The sequence below is a fragment of the Scheffersomyces xylosifermentans genome (assembly GCF_036884685.1).
Source record: "Scheffersomyces xylosifermentans strain CBS 12540 chromosome Unknown RJT20scaffold_5, whole genome shotgun sequence".
NCBI lineage: Eukaryota > Fungi > Ascomycota > Pichiomycetes > Serinales > Debaryomycetaceae > Scheffersomyces > Scheffersomyces xylosifermentans.
The window spans coordinates 1195340-1212380 of record NW_027042943.1 but is presented as its reverse complement, the minus strand read 5'-3'; the positions used below and the strand labels follow the sequence as shown (position 1 = coordinate 1212380).

Below are 17041 nucleotides of genomic sequence, written 5' to 3'. Positions count from 1 at the left end.
ATTGGTAAGATGAAATTAATTCTATCTGTAATATTATCATGAAGAGTGTATTTAAAAAATGTATGTACAAAGTAAATTATAATGTTACACTTGCATCTTAGTGGAACGTCTGAAATGAAAAATGTAAAATGCTATGCAATCGTCTAAGTTTCGCAAATTACGACTCCTTTCTATTCTCCCTTATCTTATTCTTAATCTTATCAGTAAGTTTTGACTTCCTTGGATCAGCCCTCGAGCCGAAGTTGAGCTCAATGTGTTCACTGGAAGCCTCTCTTGAAAGAGTACTTGGGCGAGCGTGCTTATGGTGTTCAAGATGAGCAAATCTGTAGTCGTCGAAAATGGATGCTGTCGAGTTGGCCACTGAAGGCAATGTTGATTGCTGTTCTAAAACCAAATCTGGATTCCTTGCATTTTGATGCAAATGGTAATCTGAGAACATAGGAATATTGGTCAACGAATTGTCTGAGTTCATTAAAGAAATACCATCAGAAACAGAGGAAGAGTGTCCATCTTGTAACGAAAGCTCGCTGTGGGAGTCAGTTGGAGTTCCAGTAATAGAAGAGTCAATCCCTTCTCCAGCTTCCTTCTTGGCTCTCTTGGCTGCCTTTCTTCTCCTGAGTCTTCTATTCTTCAATTCTTCTGTCTTCTTGTCCTCTTCTTCGTCACTATCTACGTAATTGACTCCCTCTTTCATGTTCAATTGGTCCTTCAATTTAAGCAAATTGAAGTCGTTAGGATAAAGCTGAGGTCCAAAAGTATTCACCAACTCAGTGATATCTTCACTCAATTCGTTCCTAAACTTCTTCAATGCTTTGACCGAGGATCCATTAGTGATGGAAAGGTAAAGAGGACGAAGTGATTTAAGCAAATCCAACCCTTGTTCTCCTGTGATCAATGCTGAGTAAGTCACGAGAACACCACACATGTAGAGGAACAACCAAAGCCATACTAATCTGAATTTGAAGATTTCATGCTTGTAACAGTACCAAGTACCAATAGTCGCGTAGAAACTGTACACTATCGGAGCAATAACCATACCGACAATAATTTTCCAGGTTGCAACTACGTCATTAGCTTTAATCTTGACGGAAGAAGCGGCCAATGCCAGCTTTGCCTTCTGTTTTGAGATTATCTTAGATGTTAAGAAAACAGGCGAGAACAATGTTGCTCCAGGCAATGCTAAAATGAAGAAGCAAATCAACTTAATAAGTCTGAAGATTAACACTGGAAGGACTCTGAGTTTGTTAGACTCATCAAGATCCTCCACATGATGGTCTGGCAAATACAAGTGGTGCAACATTTCATTGTATCTCAAAATCTTCTCTTTCACATTTTGGACCATTGTTTCTGAATTGAAATGTTGGTATCCCTCAACCAAACGTCTGTTCATTTCTACAACCAATGGCAATGGTAAATATTGAGCAAAGTTACCAGCGTATAATCTTCTGGCAGCTTGGACAACCATTAACGTCTCATAGTCATCACATGTCACGGTCACAGCTTTCAAACCAGTTTGTATAAGGTCTAAGAGCTCTTTCACGGACTCCCTGTTAGTTTCTGGGTTGGCATATTTCTTGACCATTTCCTTTGGAATTTCAATTGGATTTCCAAACTCAATAACAGCTCTTGATCTAAACTTGTGAGCATTGAAGTAATTCATACCGCAAGGAACAATTGTGACATTACAGTCTGGATCATTATTCATTGCTCCAAGTGCCATAATTGCCACACCAGCCTTCAATGGAAGTAAACTCGTTCTATCGTGCGAACCACCCTCTGGGAAAATACCAATACATTCACCAGATGATAGGTGGTTAAACACATACTGATAAACACTCTTCTGATCCACCTTGTCTGCACTCTTGAATGAAGTACCATCTTGAAGAAGCTTACGAACCTTCTCGGTATTCTTAAACTCCTTTCTGATGAGAAGTTCAGTGTCGGAGATGATCTCTGAAACTTCAGAAGCTCCAAGAGATTGGGGCAAAGCAATCATACCTTTCACAGCGCAATCTTTGGTGAATTTCGTTCCCTTTCCTCTAATTCTGAGGGGATCCTCATTGAAATCAAGGAAGATCTTTCCTGCTCCTTTCTTGAGGTTGTCCTGTGGTCTAACCACGGGTATTGCGAGCTGGATCTTAGCGAGATCTCCGATTAAAGCTTGGTCGTACGACTTTTTAGCGATTAAGAATGAGATTCTTCTGTTGGATTCCTTTTTGACCTGACTCATGAGGATAATTGGGTCCACAAACTGGTTGGCGTGTGGTGCTCCCACGAAGATCACTGGGCCACTCCTTGGCAATCTGAAGGCGCCTCTAGGTCTGATTTCTCTGAAGAAACAGTCAAAGATGACCGAGAATAACCATAATAACATGTCGTACATCCATAACCGGTACCATGGCACCTTTTGGTAACCTTTCTTGGTGCCTTTTTCCGATTTTTCTGTCTTGTCTTTGACACCAGCGGGAGATTTCACTGTCTGGGGATTAGCCGTTACAGGCGGAACATCTCCTGAGGGAGAAGGAGCCAGAGCCGTTGTTACTGGCGCAACCGGGGTGAGCGGTTCCGACATCTTCAATGGTTAATGTCTTCCGCTGTGATTCTATTGCTTGTCTATTGACTATGGATGTTCCGAACTCAAAAGGAACTCAAAAGTAATACCATAAGAGTGTGCGCACTGGACTTGCTTTTCTTATATATACGGATGTATAAATAAATTCTTGGGTCCTGTACGTGGAGAGAAGGGACTAGAAAAATTGGGTTTCTGTGTACAGGCACCGAGATCTTAAATGTATGTAGTCGGGTTCGGAGAAAAGAATAAAGCACGATGTTGTTGGGCGGGCAGGTCAATATGTGAGATAGTAACTGAGAGAGAGAGAGAGAGAGAGAGAGAGAGAGAGAGAGAGAGAGAGAGAGAGAGAGATAGTAGTAAATAAGAGAGATGTTAGTAAATAAGAAAAATACTATAATAAATAAGAGAGGAAAGATGTTGAGTATTCGGTTGCTGAAAACCAGTGTTAATCCTACTTGGCTTGGTTTTTGAATATAGAGAACATTGAAATGTGTGCTTTAATAGGAACTAAATGTGCCTATTTCCAGACAGAATGTGTGGTGTTACTTGAATTAAGCGAGTAACCAAAATCTGTAGATAATGTGGGAATGCTAAGGAAGTGTTCGGCTTGTACAATGGGGTTTTTTTTGTGTGTGTTAGGATCCGTACCCTAGTTTCCTCTCCGGGATGACATTGACTATAGTGTCAACTTACCGTCTGATTGGTTACCGTGGCTATGACCTTCTCGTAAATCGCGTAGTCGTGTAATGAGCTGCCTCGTAAATGTGGGCTAACACTTTTGTGTTCAAAGTCCTTGGGTACTCCGAGCCTAACATTTATACCACGTTAATACTAATACCCCTTGGTCCTGATGGGATAGCGGGGCCAAGCTATCAAAATAGTCACTATAGGATCCAATAGCTGTCTTCGGGAGACGAGTTCAGATAACGAAAATACCAAAAATGGGAAGGTTGCATAATTCGATCGGCAATTTTTTTGCACCCTCTCCTAAAGAACAGCATTGGGCCTTCATAGAGAGCCTAAAGTAGTAGAAGGAAGCCTCATGCACATATAATAGTAGTAGAATTAATATTAAAGCCTATAGTTTATGTAAATACTGTGAATCTTCTGTAATGGTTTAAAGAAGTATTCTAGCCAACTAAGGAGCAGACGTAACATAAAAAGAAACTTGAGGTATCAAGCTTGGAATATTTCGAGTATTCTACGGAGTCTAAAAGTACAGCTCCTTTCAGTCTCATATACAGTCAGAAATCGTTGTGACTCTAACTGTAGAAACTGGATAAGCTTCAAGTTCCCTTTCCTGGCAACCAAAATACTACAATTAGACTGGGGTGCGTTTTCATAGCGTGCACAGGTTTAAAAGAGCTCAGTTTAATGGTATCCTATCAAAGGACATATATATTATATAAACTAAAATAATAGTATTAGCAATAAGTATAGCTATGTATATCTTTCAGTACTGTTATCTCTACGATTTGTAGCACTTCATCCAGGTGATATCTTTCTTCACAATAAATAGAAACAGTTAACTGCTTATGTTAGGGTAGCTGGGTGGACGGTCATCGTGGTAAACGGGGGGTAGATCGCTTATGAGTGAATGCTCTGAAGATATCGATGACGTGCGATTATGCGATGGTTCTGGGGGGTCGCAATTTGATGTTAAGAGAGGCACCGCCGTCTCCTCCATATCTAGTTCTCTTCTGACATTGGCAGCAACGCTGCGAGGTATACGTATTCTCCTTGGTTCTCGACTTTGAGCTGTATTGTACTTGACTTGTGCAGAGATTTTCCTTAGATCACTCATTCGTTTGAAGTGGATCTTAAGTATAATTATTACCACAATTACGGCAAAGACTACTGCGATGATTAGCTTTAGCCACTTGAGTGGTGGAGGGCCACTGTCATCATCTGTGTCTCTCGGTAAGAGTCTTAGTATATTAATTGGTGCCATTGATTCTAGCTAATACGTCAACTTTATGTCTAGCTGGCTACAGATTTCAAATGAATAAAATACGTGATGATTAAATAGGCTAAGATATATAGTGGGGAATCCAATAAATGAAAGGGTGCGAGTTAATTCGGTTCTACCGATAATGCAATCGGTACCGGAATTAAACTTTGGGTCTTACAGGGTAGGACTTAAATGATTAGACACATTGCAAAAAGGCTCCCCTGGAACTCATTCGGAAGAACAATTATATTGTAGTAGAGAACTTCAGAGCTCTACTTGAACCAGCTATATAGTATCCAGATATGTTAAAAAGTTGCGATCCGCTTGCTAGGCCAGGAAAATGCTTGGAAGGGTTGATCTAATAATTTCAATAGTCTTGGCATAATTTGTATTTGGCAGTTGTCTCCACTGAGTGGCAAGCCACTTGTGACTACTTTCTAAGTAAATCGCTATCTCTTTCAATATGTTCCGTCTTCTTTTAATCAGTGAACCCCCTTGTGCTACATGAGCCGCGTTATATCCGACTCTCACAGCTTGACTGAGCCTCGAATGTCACGCATTGATCCTCTGCAGATTGAAGCTGCAAAATCAGCCGCGCCCTTGAATTGCATTACTGTTCACTCTTGGGCTGACTTTTGACCAAGCGTAATGTACCATCTTTAGAGACATTTGTTTGGACTTAGGCAGAACATTGTGGTTCTGAGAGAGGAGCGTTACTACAATTTGGGAGTCGAAAGAAGATTCGTTTCCAGTGTTTATTAAGGTATCTAGAATTGCTGAGAAAGCAAATATGAAGGAGGTGGCATACAAATGTCGTAATCTATATTAGTGGAGTGTTTATGGAGAGTATGGAGGAAGATTAGAGTCTGCAGTTTGAGACCTTACGTAGACTGGCGACGGTCTCATGATTGGAGGAGGTGCAGTGCTTCCAAGATTCCATACGCCAGGACTCGTAGCATTAGCCATCTCTGGCCCTGTTCCTCGAATATTTGTCGTTTGGTATATTGTTTGATTGTTATTTGTATTGGTATTGTTGTTAACGTGCACCATGCGTGCTGTGGAACTGACTTTCACATTCCTCGTTCTATAACGTGAGGCACTGATACCTGAAACGAGGAGGAAGATAACGAAAAATATGATAACAAATACTACCCAGGCAAGCATTGTGAATTTGTGGTGTTTTCTGAAGTTGTAATGAGGTTGATGAGACAGGGTATAATTTTTAGATAATTTGTTGCTTATTTATATGGTTTAGCATAATTGTCTCACTCTTTGCAGTCTCCAGATTTCCAAACGCAATAAATGCCCAAAACGGAACTTGTGACTCCTGTACACTGATAGATCATTCCTTTTACAGAGATAAGGGTTCAAGCCTCTTGGTGTATTATCATTTGTAACAATGTGCATGACAGGCTCGGTTTTCAAATTCGTAAACCATGACGTCCTACACTAAAAGTTGGCTTTGACTCATTGTTCGGCAACTCCTTCCTTTCGGCATAACCTCTTTCTCAACGGTCGGGCCATGATTTGAATCATTTATTTGTTGCAGCATACTTCAATAGCACATCACCAAGGGGTTTCGGCTATAAAATTATGTCCAAGACCGAGTGACTGACTCGTATTTTATGCAACACTGTATAGCCACGAGGCATACACTCAGAGAGGGTTAAGGGAAGTTACATTGATTCTATTTGGTGTAAAATGTATTCATTAGCTACCGATCTACGGGATGTGAACTAAAACCGAAGGTTCGCTTTTCAATGGTATATTTAGAATATGGCGTCATAATAATCGGTCCCTTGATCTAAGTAATATTAATAATCTCTGCTAGATGTGGGGGAAAATATCAGGCACATTTTCCTCAAGCTATGATATCTTAGGCTCGAATGTGCTGCACAGCAGCGAATCTAAAGAAATTTCCCAACTCGATCCGATGGAGCTATTTTTCAGGTGAGCGGGTTCTGGTCTTCTAATTGATTCTCCTACGTCATAGGCAGGTGGCATGTTAGATGTTTCCTCATTCGAAGAAAGTACTCTGTTGATTAACGTATTTGCATTGGGTGATATGCCTATGTTATGTTCCTGGTCTTGTCTTCTTTGGTTTTCTCTAGCCTTTTTCCTCCTAGAGGGAACAACAAAAGCACATATACAAATGATGAGGACTCCAATTATGAGTATGACCCAGATAGCAGCATTCATAATTGAGGAAAATTGATGTGTAAAGACACTACGAATGCTTTGTACACAATCGGGACAAGGGCTCTTTAAGTATTTTTCAAAGCAATAAACACAATCCTTTTGTCATCTTGGTGGAAGCTACAGACGGTAGTCAATCTCTTCAGGAATAATCGGTCATGGTACTCAAATTTGCAATCAAAGTGACTAAAACCTTATATCCACGTTAGGATTTTCTCACATAGGTACATGCGGTCCGAAATGATTCTGCAATAAATTCATTACCCATAGAGTACAATGACATAAAAGCCACTTTTCGGCACTCTGTAAAATGGTCATTTTGTGCCATCTCTATTGAATTGTAAAGATTGTATTCTTTAATGACCTTACGGTATAAAGTGACCTAGCCGACTATAACCGACTTTGGCTTTTTAAGTAATCCAAGTAAGTGTAGTATATTCCCAAATTATATGTCAATATTGAAAAGAAATTGTCTAATTACTGGAAAGACTATTGGGGGACGGAAACTTGACACATTCTCAATTGATATGTTATTTTACTTACGATATGGTGGTAGCACTTCTTGAGTAGGTCTTTCTTCTTGAGTGGCTTGAGAAAGTAGATATGGATGTGTATAGTCTAATGAGTCTGGAGCACTTTCATTTCTTGTATCGGACGGAGGTGTTCTTTGATGAGCTGGCTCTGGAATTTCTATTGGGTCTCTAGTGTAAGGTGGGAGTTGATCGTTTCCTGATTCTTCGTGCTGAATAGGTCCGAGGTATAGTCTTAATATTAAACCATAAAAAGTGAAAAAAATGATGATGAATACCAAAATAGGTACTATCAGGATAGCGTAGATTACTCCTCTGCTAAGTTGTGCCATTGTTATAGGGCAATTGCTTTTGGCGAACCCTATTTTATCATACTGGGAGTTATATTGCTTTACATTATATTTATACCTATCAGATCTCTTTCCATGAGCTGATTAACTAATTCTAAAGCATAGTGGGGTTGCACGTTTTGAAAGTGATAGTCTATTTTGTTCTAAAGTATGATCAACTGGGATCAAGAATTTTGTAGGGAATTGCCAAGAACCTCACCTCAAACGAGACCCTATCTTTTCTACATTCCAGTGTACAAAGGATATAAATGACGTCTAATAATGATGACTCAAATTTCGGGATATTATACTACTTGGCCATAACCATTAACAGCACTTATCGTTTTTTCTACACTCAACTATTGTATCACGGTCAGAAGGATCTGTTATCTACGGCTGAATATAGAATAAGGTACGATACCGGCTCTGGGAATAATAATAAGATAATTGTGCCAAGTACTTCACAAAAGAGGTAACCCTCACCCTTGTCGGCTGTTTTGGAGAATTTAAAGCACGCAAGTCGTTTGTGTGACCATCGGCTATAGAAGGAGAATCAACTATTCTGGTAATGTTTTTTATTTAGTAGCCGACCATTTCGTCCTTCGTCATGAATCAATTTTAAATATAGAATTAGGAATTGTTAATGGGCCTTCTTATTCTTGCATTCCATAGATAAAGCAAAAAAATGAGCGGTACGGGAATCGAACCCGTGTCACCTGCTTGGAAGGCAAATATGTTAACCACTACACCAACCGCCCGATTAATGAAATATTCGTTACTTTGTGAAATAGGCTGAGTTCTTTCTGCGGCATGGATGTTTTACCGAAATCGCCCAAATTGCCTTATAACGGCCCTAATTCTTAATAGATGGAAAGCCATGACTAATACAACAACATTCATGTATATTTAGATAACATTCATGTATATTTAGATATGATTGAAAAATTGAGAGATGAGTGGTGAAGTATCTAGATTTGTAACTTTTTAGCGAGAAATTTTGAGAATTGTTGAATTTTGCAACCACAGTTTTCGCAATTAAAACAACCAGCACCGATTAGCAAATACTAATTGATAACAATAGCTTTACAATTCATATTGCTCTTAATACAATAATTTAATGTTTCACTTCATTAAATTGGCATAGTCTTCTACTCCACCCTCTTCCATTTCAAAAATTGAATTCACTGTGTTCATGTAACATCACGTGACCAACCTTTTTTATATAACACCCGTACCGCCGTCACATATTGGAAATCGAGAATTTGCCAATTGAGGCAGTAGCAGGACCAGGTTCAACAAACACATAGATAAAGAGACGGTTAATCCAACAGTAGGAGCATTGGAACAATCCATTTAGATAATCGGCAACGTTAGGTATTGCCCCATTGAATTGGCGATTAACACTGAAAAAAAACTATTTCACCATGCCTAGATTAGAGGATTGGGAAATCAAGAAGTACTGGGAGATCTTCCAAGGGTTGAATCCCGTGAGTAACAAATTGACCGGAGAGAAGGTTGCTCCGCTCTTGAAGAACTCCCGTTTACAGGAAGATCAATTGTCCAAGATTTGGGAATTATCTGATATCGACAGCGATGGAAAGTTAGACTTTGAGGAGTTCTGTATTACGATGCGTTTAATCTATGATATGGTTAACGGACAATCCTCGGCCATACCCCAGGAATTGCCAAATTGGTTGGTTCCATCATCAAAAGCGCACTTGATCCAAGCCAACAAGGCCGTACAAAAGAATAGCAATCTTGGTATAGATTATGAGGACGATGAAGATGGATTGAGCGATGACTTTGACTGGTACATCTCACCAACAGACAAGGCTACCTATGAAACTATCTACAACTCCAACAGCGATTCCTACGGAAGAGTCAAGTTTGAGTCATTGAACACATTATATAATTCTTTGAGTAAAGTGCCAAAAAGTGATATCTCGTCGGCATGGAACCTCGTAAACCCTAAGTCTTTTGAGACTATTGATAAGGACCAAGTTTTAGTCTTTTTGCACATCCTCAATCAGAGAGAAAACGGAAAGAGAATACCAAGAGGTGTTCCAGCATCTTTAAGAGCCACTTTCTCGAAGGAAGTACCCACCTATGACTTGAACTCAGTTCAGTCGAAGCCTCAACCAACATCGTCCACATCATCAAAGAAGTCGTTTGCAAATGACTACTTAAGTAAAATTGGCCAATCCAATACGATAAGAGACACGGGAACTGACTTTTCGTCTACACAAGGAACTGACTGGGAAGAGGTCAGATTGAGAAGAGAGTTGACAGACCTAGAAAACTTATTAGAGAAGGTACAGAATGGATCCAAGCAGAGTTCTAATAACGATAGCGATATAAGCGGAATGCTTAAATACGAATTTGAACAATTATTGAAGTTCAAGCAAGATAAGTTGAGCAGCGCTAAGTCCTCCAACAAGAGCAAAGACTTGAAGGAAGTCAAAAGTGACATTGACGATATCCGTAGTCAGGTAACTACATTAGAGGAGTACCTTGCAAGCAAGAATGTGGAGTTAGAGCAAATCAATGAGCAGATAAGAAAGTTGACAGGCTGATAGAAGGGAGAGCTTCAGCTAGGAGCTATGATTCTTTATAGATTACAGAATTTGTATGCTCCTTGTATGCAATAAAAGTTAATTATATTCTTTGAATAGCATGTTAATGTATGAATAGTTTGAATAGTTGTAGGATCGGACAAAGATCACAGGTTGGAGCAGAATCTCTAACCGGAAATGCCTTTTGAGGTCAATTATAAAGGTCTTTGTACTGATTACAGAATTGCTTTACACTTGTCGCTTGATATACTTCGAATATATTACGAATAAATAGCTAGAAAATGAAATGCAAGGGAAGATGAAAGAAAAATATGTATATGAAAGGAGACCATGGACGACATCTATTCCGAAGTTTACTTCTTTTCCTCCTCCTTAGGTGGTTCTGGCTCTGGGGTTGGCAATTTGAATGCTTCTGGGGTGAAGTCCTTACCTTCACCGACTTGTTCCCACACGGAAGAACCGACAGTGAAGTTTCTCCATGCTTGGGTCAATTCTAATGGCTCATACACCACTCTCTTCTTCTCTTCATCATATCTGACCTCAGTGTAACCAGTGGTTGGGAAGTCCTTTCTCAATGGATGACCTTCGAAACCGTAATCGGTCATGATTCTTCTTAAGTCAGGGTGGCCTTCAAAGAAGATACCGAACAAATCGTAGGTCTCTCTTTCGAACCAGTTGACACCTTGGAAGATAGGCACAAGCGATGGAACAGCACTGGTTTCGTTGGCGTAAGTCTTCACTCTGATTCTGGAATTGTGACGGACAGACAATAAATTGTATACAACATCAAATCTGTTTGTTCTAGATGGGTAGTCGGCAGCGGTAACGTCAACACATGACTTGAATTGAGCTGCAGTGTGGTTCTTCAAGAAGAGCATGGTTGGTCTCAATGCTTGAGGAGAAACGTAGATAGTTAACTCGTCCTTCCACACAGAGAATTGCTGGATATATTTTGGCAAACAGGCCATGATGTAAGTTCCGAACTTGTGCAATTCCTCGATTTGCACCTTGTATTTGTCGGTTGGGTTGACCAATGGCACGACTGGAGTGGATGGCTGTCTTCTAGGTAATTTATTCAAGTTAACCAACTCCTCGTTGAGGTTACTTCTGACTACAGCCGATGAAGTCAAACTTCTGGCAACAGAAGAGCCTATAGACTTTTGCTGCACAATTCTCTTGATTAAGTTAGATCTTGTCGATATCATTGTGGGCAGTAGTATATTATGGTAAACCTTGTGTGATGGGAATAGGTCTACTATGGAGACGGAAAAAGTGCAGAATATCTCGATTGCAATTCAGGGAAATTTGCAAGGTGGTAACTAGGTGCTTGCTACTACTATATAACGAGACTACAGGCCAAAATATTGTACTATGATCCACTGAAATCTGACACTCCGTAGTGCTGGAGGTTAACTGGTAGTTCGTTTTCGTTTTCGTTTTCGGTTGTTAGCTTCACACTGCGACTGAGAAAAATTTAGTTAATCAAAATTTCAACAAATACAATTGGGTAGAGCGGGTCGTGCGCGGACGCAGGTTTTTGTTTGGGGGGAGCTATGTGTGGGAGCAATGTGTGCTGTGTGCTGTGGTTATAGTGGGAGTAGTGAGTGAGTGTTAGAGAGTGAGAGATTGTTAGGGAGTAAGTGTTAGAGATTGTTAGGGAGTGTTAGAGAGTGAGTGAGTGAGTGAGTGAGAGAGTCAGTGTTAGAGAGAGTGAGAGAGAGACCGAATGAGAAAGTCGAAGTCGTACTGGCACTCATTGGCTCTATCGAGGTACTGATTTGGTAACGTATTAGTATTCATTCGCGTTCGGTAACACTCTCTTTCTCTCACTCTCACAGACCTCTCAATCTCACAGATCTCTCTCATTTATTTATTCTCTTTATCCGCGACTTCAATCTCAGAATGTAGTATTATATATTATATTATATATGTTAACATAAATCCCTTGAAACAATAATGAGTACTATATGAAAATCGGGACGTGCCACCTGAGTTATGAGTCGCGTATGGAAACACCGGAATTGACATCATTGACAAGATTACCGAAAAATCAGGTACTAATGAAAATTGTCTCTATATATTCATTCTGTCTAGATTGGTACCGAAGTGTAGAGAGAAATATGACGTAAAGCGGAATTGAGACATTTTTGGGAAAGAAAAGATACAAAGTGCGTCATAGAACAAAACAAATTTATTAGTGGAGTTCCTGTAATACGCCATTGCAAAGATCGATCTAGACCCACAATCCGTTGGGAAGCCTCAAATGTTACGTTGCTACATGGTTTATCTCTTGCGGTTATCTAGAATGAACTTATCTAAAGATGCAGATACTGGTCAGAGTATACAAATAAAACTCACGTAGATGCAAAATTTACTAATGCATGCATGAATAATAGGAACCCAATGTACTTAATATCATAACCGAACTATTTGTAGTAGGCCATCCTGTTCGTTTAAGTGCAATCTAAAACATAAACAGTAACGCTAGGGATACCACTTGCCGTATTCACCATCAGCCAGTTAGTACGGTGAAATTTGAGTGAATTTAGCCGGCTAACAAACTCACCAGCAATAAATTGCGAGCATGCTAAAAGTTGGAAGTTAATTTCCACATGCTATGTCCTATAAAGCCAATTTCGTGCCTCGAGCCCTTCAAAGTTGCCTCTGCCCAAGTACATGATCTCAATTACGTGTGTAAGTCGGGTTGAATCGTAATCCCGGGTCTCCACCACGCCAAAATGCAATGTCTACATAACCCACTCTGTTCCGATAACCTATATACATTCTGGAAGCGGAAATAGCCAACAATTTACCATCGCCGTGCCTAATCAGTGACACGGTCAATATGTTCTCTTAGTGTGAGCCAGAGCTCTTATCCCATTTTTTTTCCTTCTGATATTTATACATTCCTGACATGAACAACGGAAATTGCTCCTTGCAAACCTTCAACCTCTTCTCCATCACTTCAAACTCTCTAAAGAGTCACTACCATACAAACTAATACCCGCAATCAACAACTTCGTTGTGACGTGATCTGGTGCGTGCTTCAAATAATAATCCCGATCGGATTTAAAATATAATACCGGCAATATACAGGTGGAAGACACAGGAGTTACATCCTATATAATTGCTTGAAACTCCGGCTCAAACCAGTTGGTTATAACTTTGTTATATGAGGTGAACTGTAGTGTGATACCATGAATGAAAACCCAACGCCCGAAAACAAAAGTGTGACCAATGCAGCATATGCGGTGACTCCGTCACCATCAGGAAGCGTAAGTAGTAATGGTACAACGGGCCATACCAATAGCGATTCTACCTGTTCGAATGGAAGTGGAGCCGATGATGCTTTAGGACTCAAAAAGCCCAAAAGACAGAGAAGAAGTTACAGCTGTGGCCCATGTAAACTTTTAAAGATAAAGTGTGATTTGCAAGTTCCCTGTGCCTCTTGCAAGAAGTTCAAGCGTATTGATAAGTGTATCTTGTACCCTCCACAACCTCCATCGGACGAGGAGTTGTGGAAGATTAAAGAAAGAAAGAAAAGATCCAATATAAAGAAGTTGAGGCTTACCAACAACTACGTCCAGGCATTTAATTCCAATAACGATTCGATACCGTCATTGGCTCTTTCTATGTCGTCAACTTCAAGGCATTTGGAGTCAACATCGCCAAATATGAAACATACAAGTGTAGACATACACAGACACCCAATACCGTATCCAGCAAGGGATACGAATGAATTGCAACATACTGTAGTACCCCCTTTTCAAATGCAGCAGTTTGCAGCACCACCATTAGCAAATCAACTTATGCCTCTTGTCAATCCATATCCCCCACAGATACCCGAACAACCACAATATACCTATTCACTGTCTACTGGCATTATCAATAATAATGACGCTCTAGCAAGTCGAACGATGGTGACCATGCTATACGATGCTGGTGTTAGCAACACCCCAAAAGATGCTTTCAACTCACGACAAATCTCGGATATCTCACCGTCAACTAATGGAGTTCCCAGCTTTGCTCAACAATTGGAAGAAGACGAAAAGCTACAAGTTGAGGTCGCCATGGTCGATATCAAAAAGATGAAACGTCTCTTGCCTAGCAATTATTCCGTGTTCGCGGACCTTGTGCAATTGTTTTTAAAGTCCTTTAATGACCAAATATTGGATATTATGAATTTTGTGAAGATCTGCAGCCGAATTCGAGTTGTATACGATAAGATTCTTCAAATAAATGACGAGGGTACGCAGAACTTGACTCGAAGTGTCACTTTTTCCATCATAGAACTAAGACACCTCAGTTTCATGTATTTGATTTTAGCTAATGGATATTTGTTCGATAACTCAGGACTCACGAACTTTCTTGTTGAATCTACACTTTTCAAACCCAAACAGGATATAATCGATGATTGGATAAAAACTGCAAAGTTTATCAGGGATAAATTAATTAGCTACGCCAAAATCACAGATATTTTGTACTTGATGGATTGGTACTTCATTATCAAAAACTACTACTTGCACAGTGACATGCTAATAGAGAACTATCTTGAATTTAACAACTTGTTGAATTATGTTGTACTAAACAATCAGTTTATCGAAATGATCGAAGATCCTGAGAAGGATACCATAGTATCGGCCAAAAACGGGGACGATTCACAGGCGGAGTCTGACAATGTAGATTATCCAAAGACTCAAGAATTCAAAGTGGTGGCGAGATATTGGATGCAATTAAGGTTGATCGAAATGGAATTTACCTTTTTCCAATTCAAGGGTTCGCTATTGTCCTCAAACCAATTGAAAACGACAATAGTACCACATAAAAAGCTACTTCAGTCACTATATGGATACCATTTACTGTCACTCAAGACGCCGTTGGTCAGATTTGCCATTCAACTCTGGGGGTTGTACTACCAGAGATCTAGGTATTCGACTTCGATCAGAGATATTATTAAGAGTTACTTAGGGTTGTACAGCGATATCACAGGGCTAGTTGCGGATGATGTTAAACGCTTCAAAACAAACTATGACAAGAATCCCAACTTACTGGTTGGAGTAGTCGAGTTGACCACTTTGGTTAAAAATCAAATGACGCTACATCTACTTGTTAGATGGTTAAGTTTTATAAGAATAGAATCGACATATTTCCCATCCTTGAGATATACATCATATATGACATCAATGAGTAATCTTTTTAATCATTTCCATTTATTGGATGATATCTTGGTTTCAAAATCGAATGGCACCAAAAATATCTTATCAGAATTACTTCGGGAATTTCCATATCACTACATGAAGAACTTCTACCAGTGCTTAATTTACCAATCTATATTTGTGACAATTCTTCAGGATTTCATCCTCCCTGCCAATGGGAAGACTAACTGCTTCAAGATAGACTTGGTGTCATACTACAACAAATTACTCAGAAATTATAATGTGACTGTCAACAAATTCTTGTCTAATACTTCCCTTAATGAAACGCTTCACTTTGTGACATTATTTAAGCGTACCATTAACCTAATCGTTGAGTTTAGTAATTACATACTGTCCAAGACTGAGCGCGTGGGTGACATTACAGAGTTAATCTACAACTTAAAAACTAGCAGCATTTCCTATGACAACTGGGAAATTCTAATTAACTTTTACTTCGGATCGAGAGAAAGTTTCATGAGATATATCGAAAAGATATGGGATCTTCTTGAGTATTTGAGCGTGAAAGAGGATGAGAGTGACGAGCTGTTCTTGATTCCGATCACAACAAGGCTATTTTTGAATGATGAACTTCTCAACCGTTATGATGGCAAGTTAGTAGGGTTTGAGTATGCATCTGATGTAGTAAATGATTACTTGAAAGTTGTGGTTGACCCCAACATTCAAGAATAATTCATCATGGATAAGATCTATAAATAGAGTTAGGAAACTTTTAAAATTGATAGAGTATTCAACGGCACATGAATCATAACTCTTTGAACGAGTGTAGCTAAACTATCCATTAAGGAATTTTCTGATATTCAGAGTAAAAACCGAGAGAATGACGGCACCTAATCAGGATTTTTGTACATGCCGTGGAAATTCCGTACATATAAGAATGTACCAAATGATGTGGAATTCTGCCCTTTCTTACCGGCTGTCGGTTAGAACGTTTTTTCGTACATACACCACTAGCGAATGCAAGATTTGAGAGGGGGGGAGGGAAAATTTCGATTTTAATTTTTGACAAGGTCCCTCTTCAACGAACATACAAAGAGAGTTTTCGAATTTAACCGATACCGGCAAAACCGTACCTAAAACAAAGAACTTCATTATTCAAAAGGATACGCCGGGAGATGTGAAATTCGCAGCATGTTACCCTTTACGAAAGATCACAGATCAAAGACAAGACCGCGCCAGACAAGCACGAAAAATAAGATAATAAGTGAAGATGCGTGGACAAAAAATCTCTGTAGAAGACAGTGGAATAGTTAATATCATAGATGACACAGAGGCTTCAATGTCCGAGAATATCCATTTCGTTGTGATTTGGAACACCGAGAAGTCTGACTATCCCTCTAAATTTTGCTCATTAATGAACGGGAGAGGCTTGCTTGAATTTTAGTAATGTTACTAATGGTTAGGATGCCCCACAGATCCGAATCAAGCACACTTCCAAGAATTTGCGACAAATCATTTAACCTGGAAAACAAGGCTAGGGGTGCAGGAAGCCAACACATTCATCATTTCCATTCCTTTCCCCTTTCGACGAGTCCAAAACCGATTGGGCTGTATCGCAAAGGCACGGACTGTCCCCACCGAGATGTGTTGCAGGATCTTCGGTGTTCAGAGTACTGTCACTGTTTCAAAATCCCAGATACAATATTTTCTGCGACTGCCGGACATCTACTGCAAGTG

At 39.7% G+C, this 17041-nt stretch overlaps 7 protein-coding genes and 1 non-coding gene across 8 annotated transcripts; 2 read left to right on the top strand and 6 right to left on the bottom strand. All coding sequences in view use genetic code 12, as the record gives it.

Moving 5' to 3' along the window:
* Positions 1 to 23: 23 nt before the first annotated feature.
* SCT1 (bifunctional glycerol-3-phosphate/glycerone-phosphate O-acyltransferase) lies at positions 24 to 2637 on the bottom strand. The gene has a single exon (XM_064917427.1). The coding sequence runs from the start codon at positions 2570 to 2572 to the stop codon at positions 158 to 160; it is 2415 nt and encodes an 804-aa protein (XP_064773840.1). The 5' UTR covers positions 2573 to 2637; the 3' UTR covers positions 24 to 157.
* Positions 2638 to 3923: 1286 nt separating this feature from the next.
* RJT20DRAFT_129091 (uncharacterized protein) lies at positions 3924 to 4571 on the bottom strand. Its single transcript, XM_064917426.1, has one exon. It carries the CDS (start codon positions 4521 to 4523, stop codon positions 4098 to 4100), a length of 426 nt encoding a protein of 141 aa, XP_064773839.1. The 5' UTR covers positions 4524 to 4571; the 3' UTR covers positions 3924 to 4097.
* A 420-nt stretch (positions 4572 to 4991) lies between these two features.
* RJT20DRAFT_129090 (uncharacterized protein) lies at positions 4992 to 5715 on the bottom strand. The gene has a single exon (XM_064917425.1). It carries the CDS (start codon positions 5685 to 5687, stop codon positions 5361 to 5363), a length of 327 nt encoding a protein of 108 aa, XP_064773838.1. The 5' UTR covers positions 5688 to 5715; the 3' UTR covers positions 4992 to 5360.
* A 1539-nt stretch (positions 5716 to 7254) lies between these two features.
* Positions 7255 to 7581, bottom strand: RJT20DRAFT_135745 (uncharacterized protein; the record flags this gene model as incomplete). Its single annotated transcript, XM_064918423.1, has 1 exon — positions 7255 to 7581. One exon carries the CDS (start codon positions 7579 to 7581, stop codon positions 7255 to 7257), a length of 327 nt encoding a protein of 108 aa, XP_064773837.1.
* Positions 7582 to 8264: 683 nt separating this feature from the next.
* RJT20DRAFT_t93 lies at positions 8265 to 8336 on the bottom strand. Its single transcript has one exon. It is a non-coding gene; the product is annotated as a tRNA-Gly (tRNA).
* A 339-nt stretch (positions 8337 to 8675) lies between these two features.
* Positions 8676 to 10288, top strand: END3 (End3p). Its single transcript, XM_064917424.1, has one exon. The coding sequence runs from the start codon at positions 9003 to 9005 to the stop codon at positions 10149 to 10151; it is 1149 nt and encodes a 382-aa protein (XP_064773836.1). The 5' UTR covers positions 8676 to 9002; the 3' UTR covers positions 10152 to 10288.
* ALI1 (Ali1p) lies at positions 10270 to 11715 on the bottom strand. The gene has a single exon (XM_064917423.1). The coding sequence runs from the start codon at positions 11354 to 11356 to the stop codon at positions 10505 to 10507; it is 852 nt and encodes a 283-aa protein (XP_064773835.1). The 5' UTR covers positions 11357 to 11715; the 3' UTR covers positions 10270 to 10504.
* A 1372-nt stretch (positions 11716 to 13087) lies between these two features.
* Positions 13088 to 16105, top strand: ZCF8 (Zcf8p). The gene has a single exon (XM_064917422.1). It carries the CDS (start codon positions 13349 to 13351, stop codon positions 16034 to 16036), a length of 2688 nt encoding a protein of 895 aa, XP_064773834.1. The 5' UTR covers positions 13088 to 13348; the 3' UTR covers positions 16037 to 16105.
* Positions 16106 to 17041: the final 936 nt, after the last annotated feature.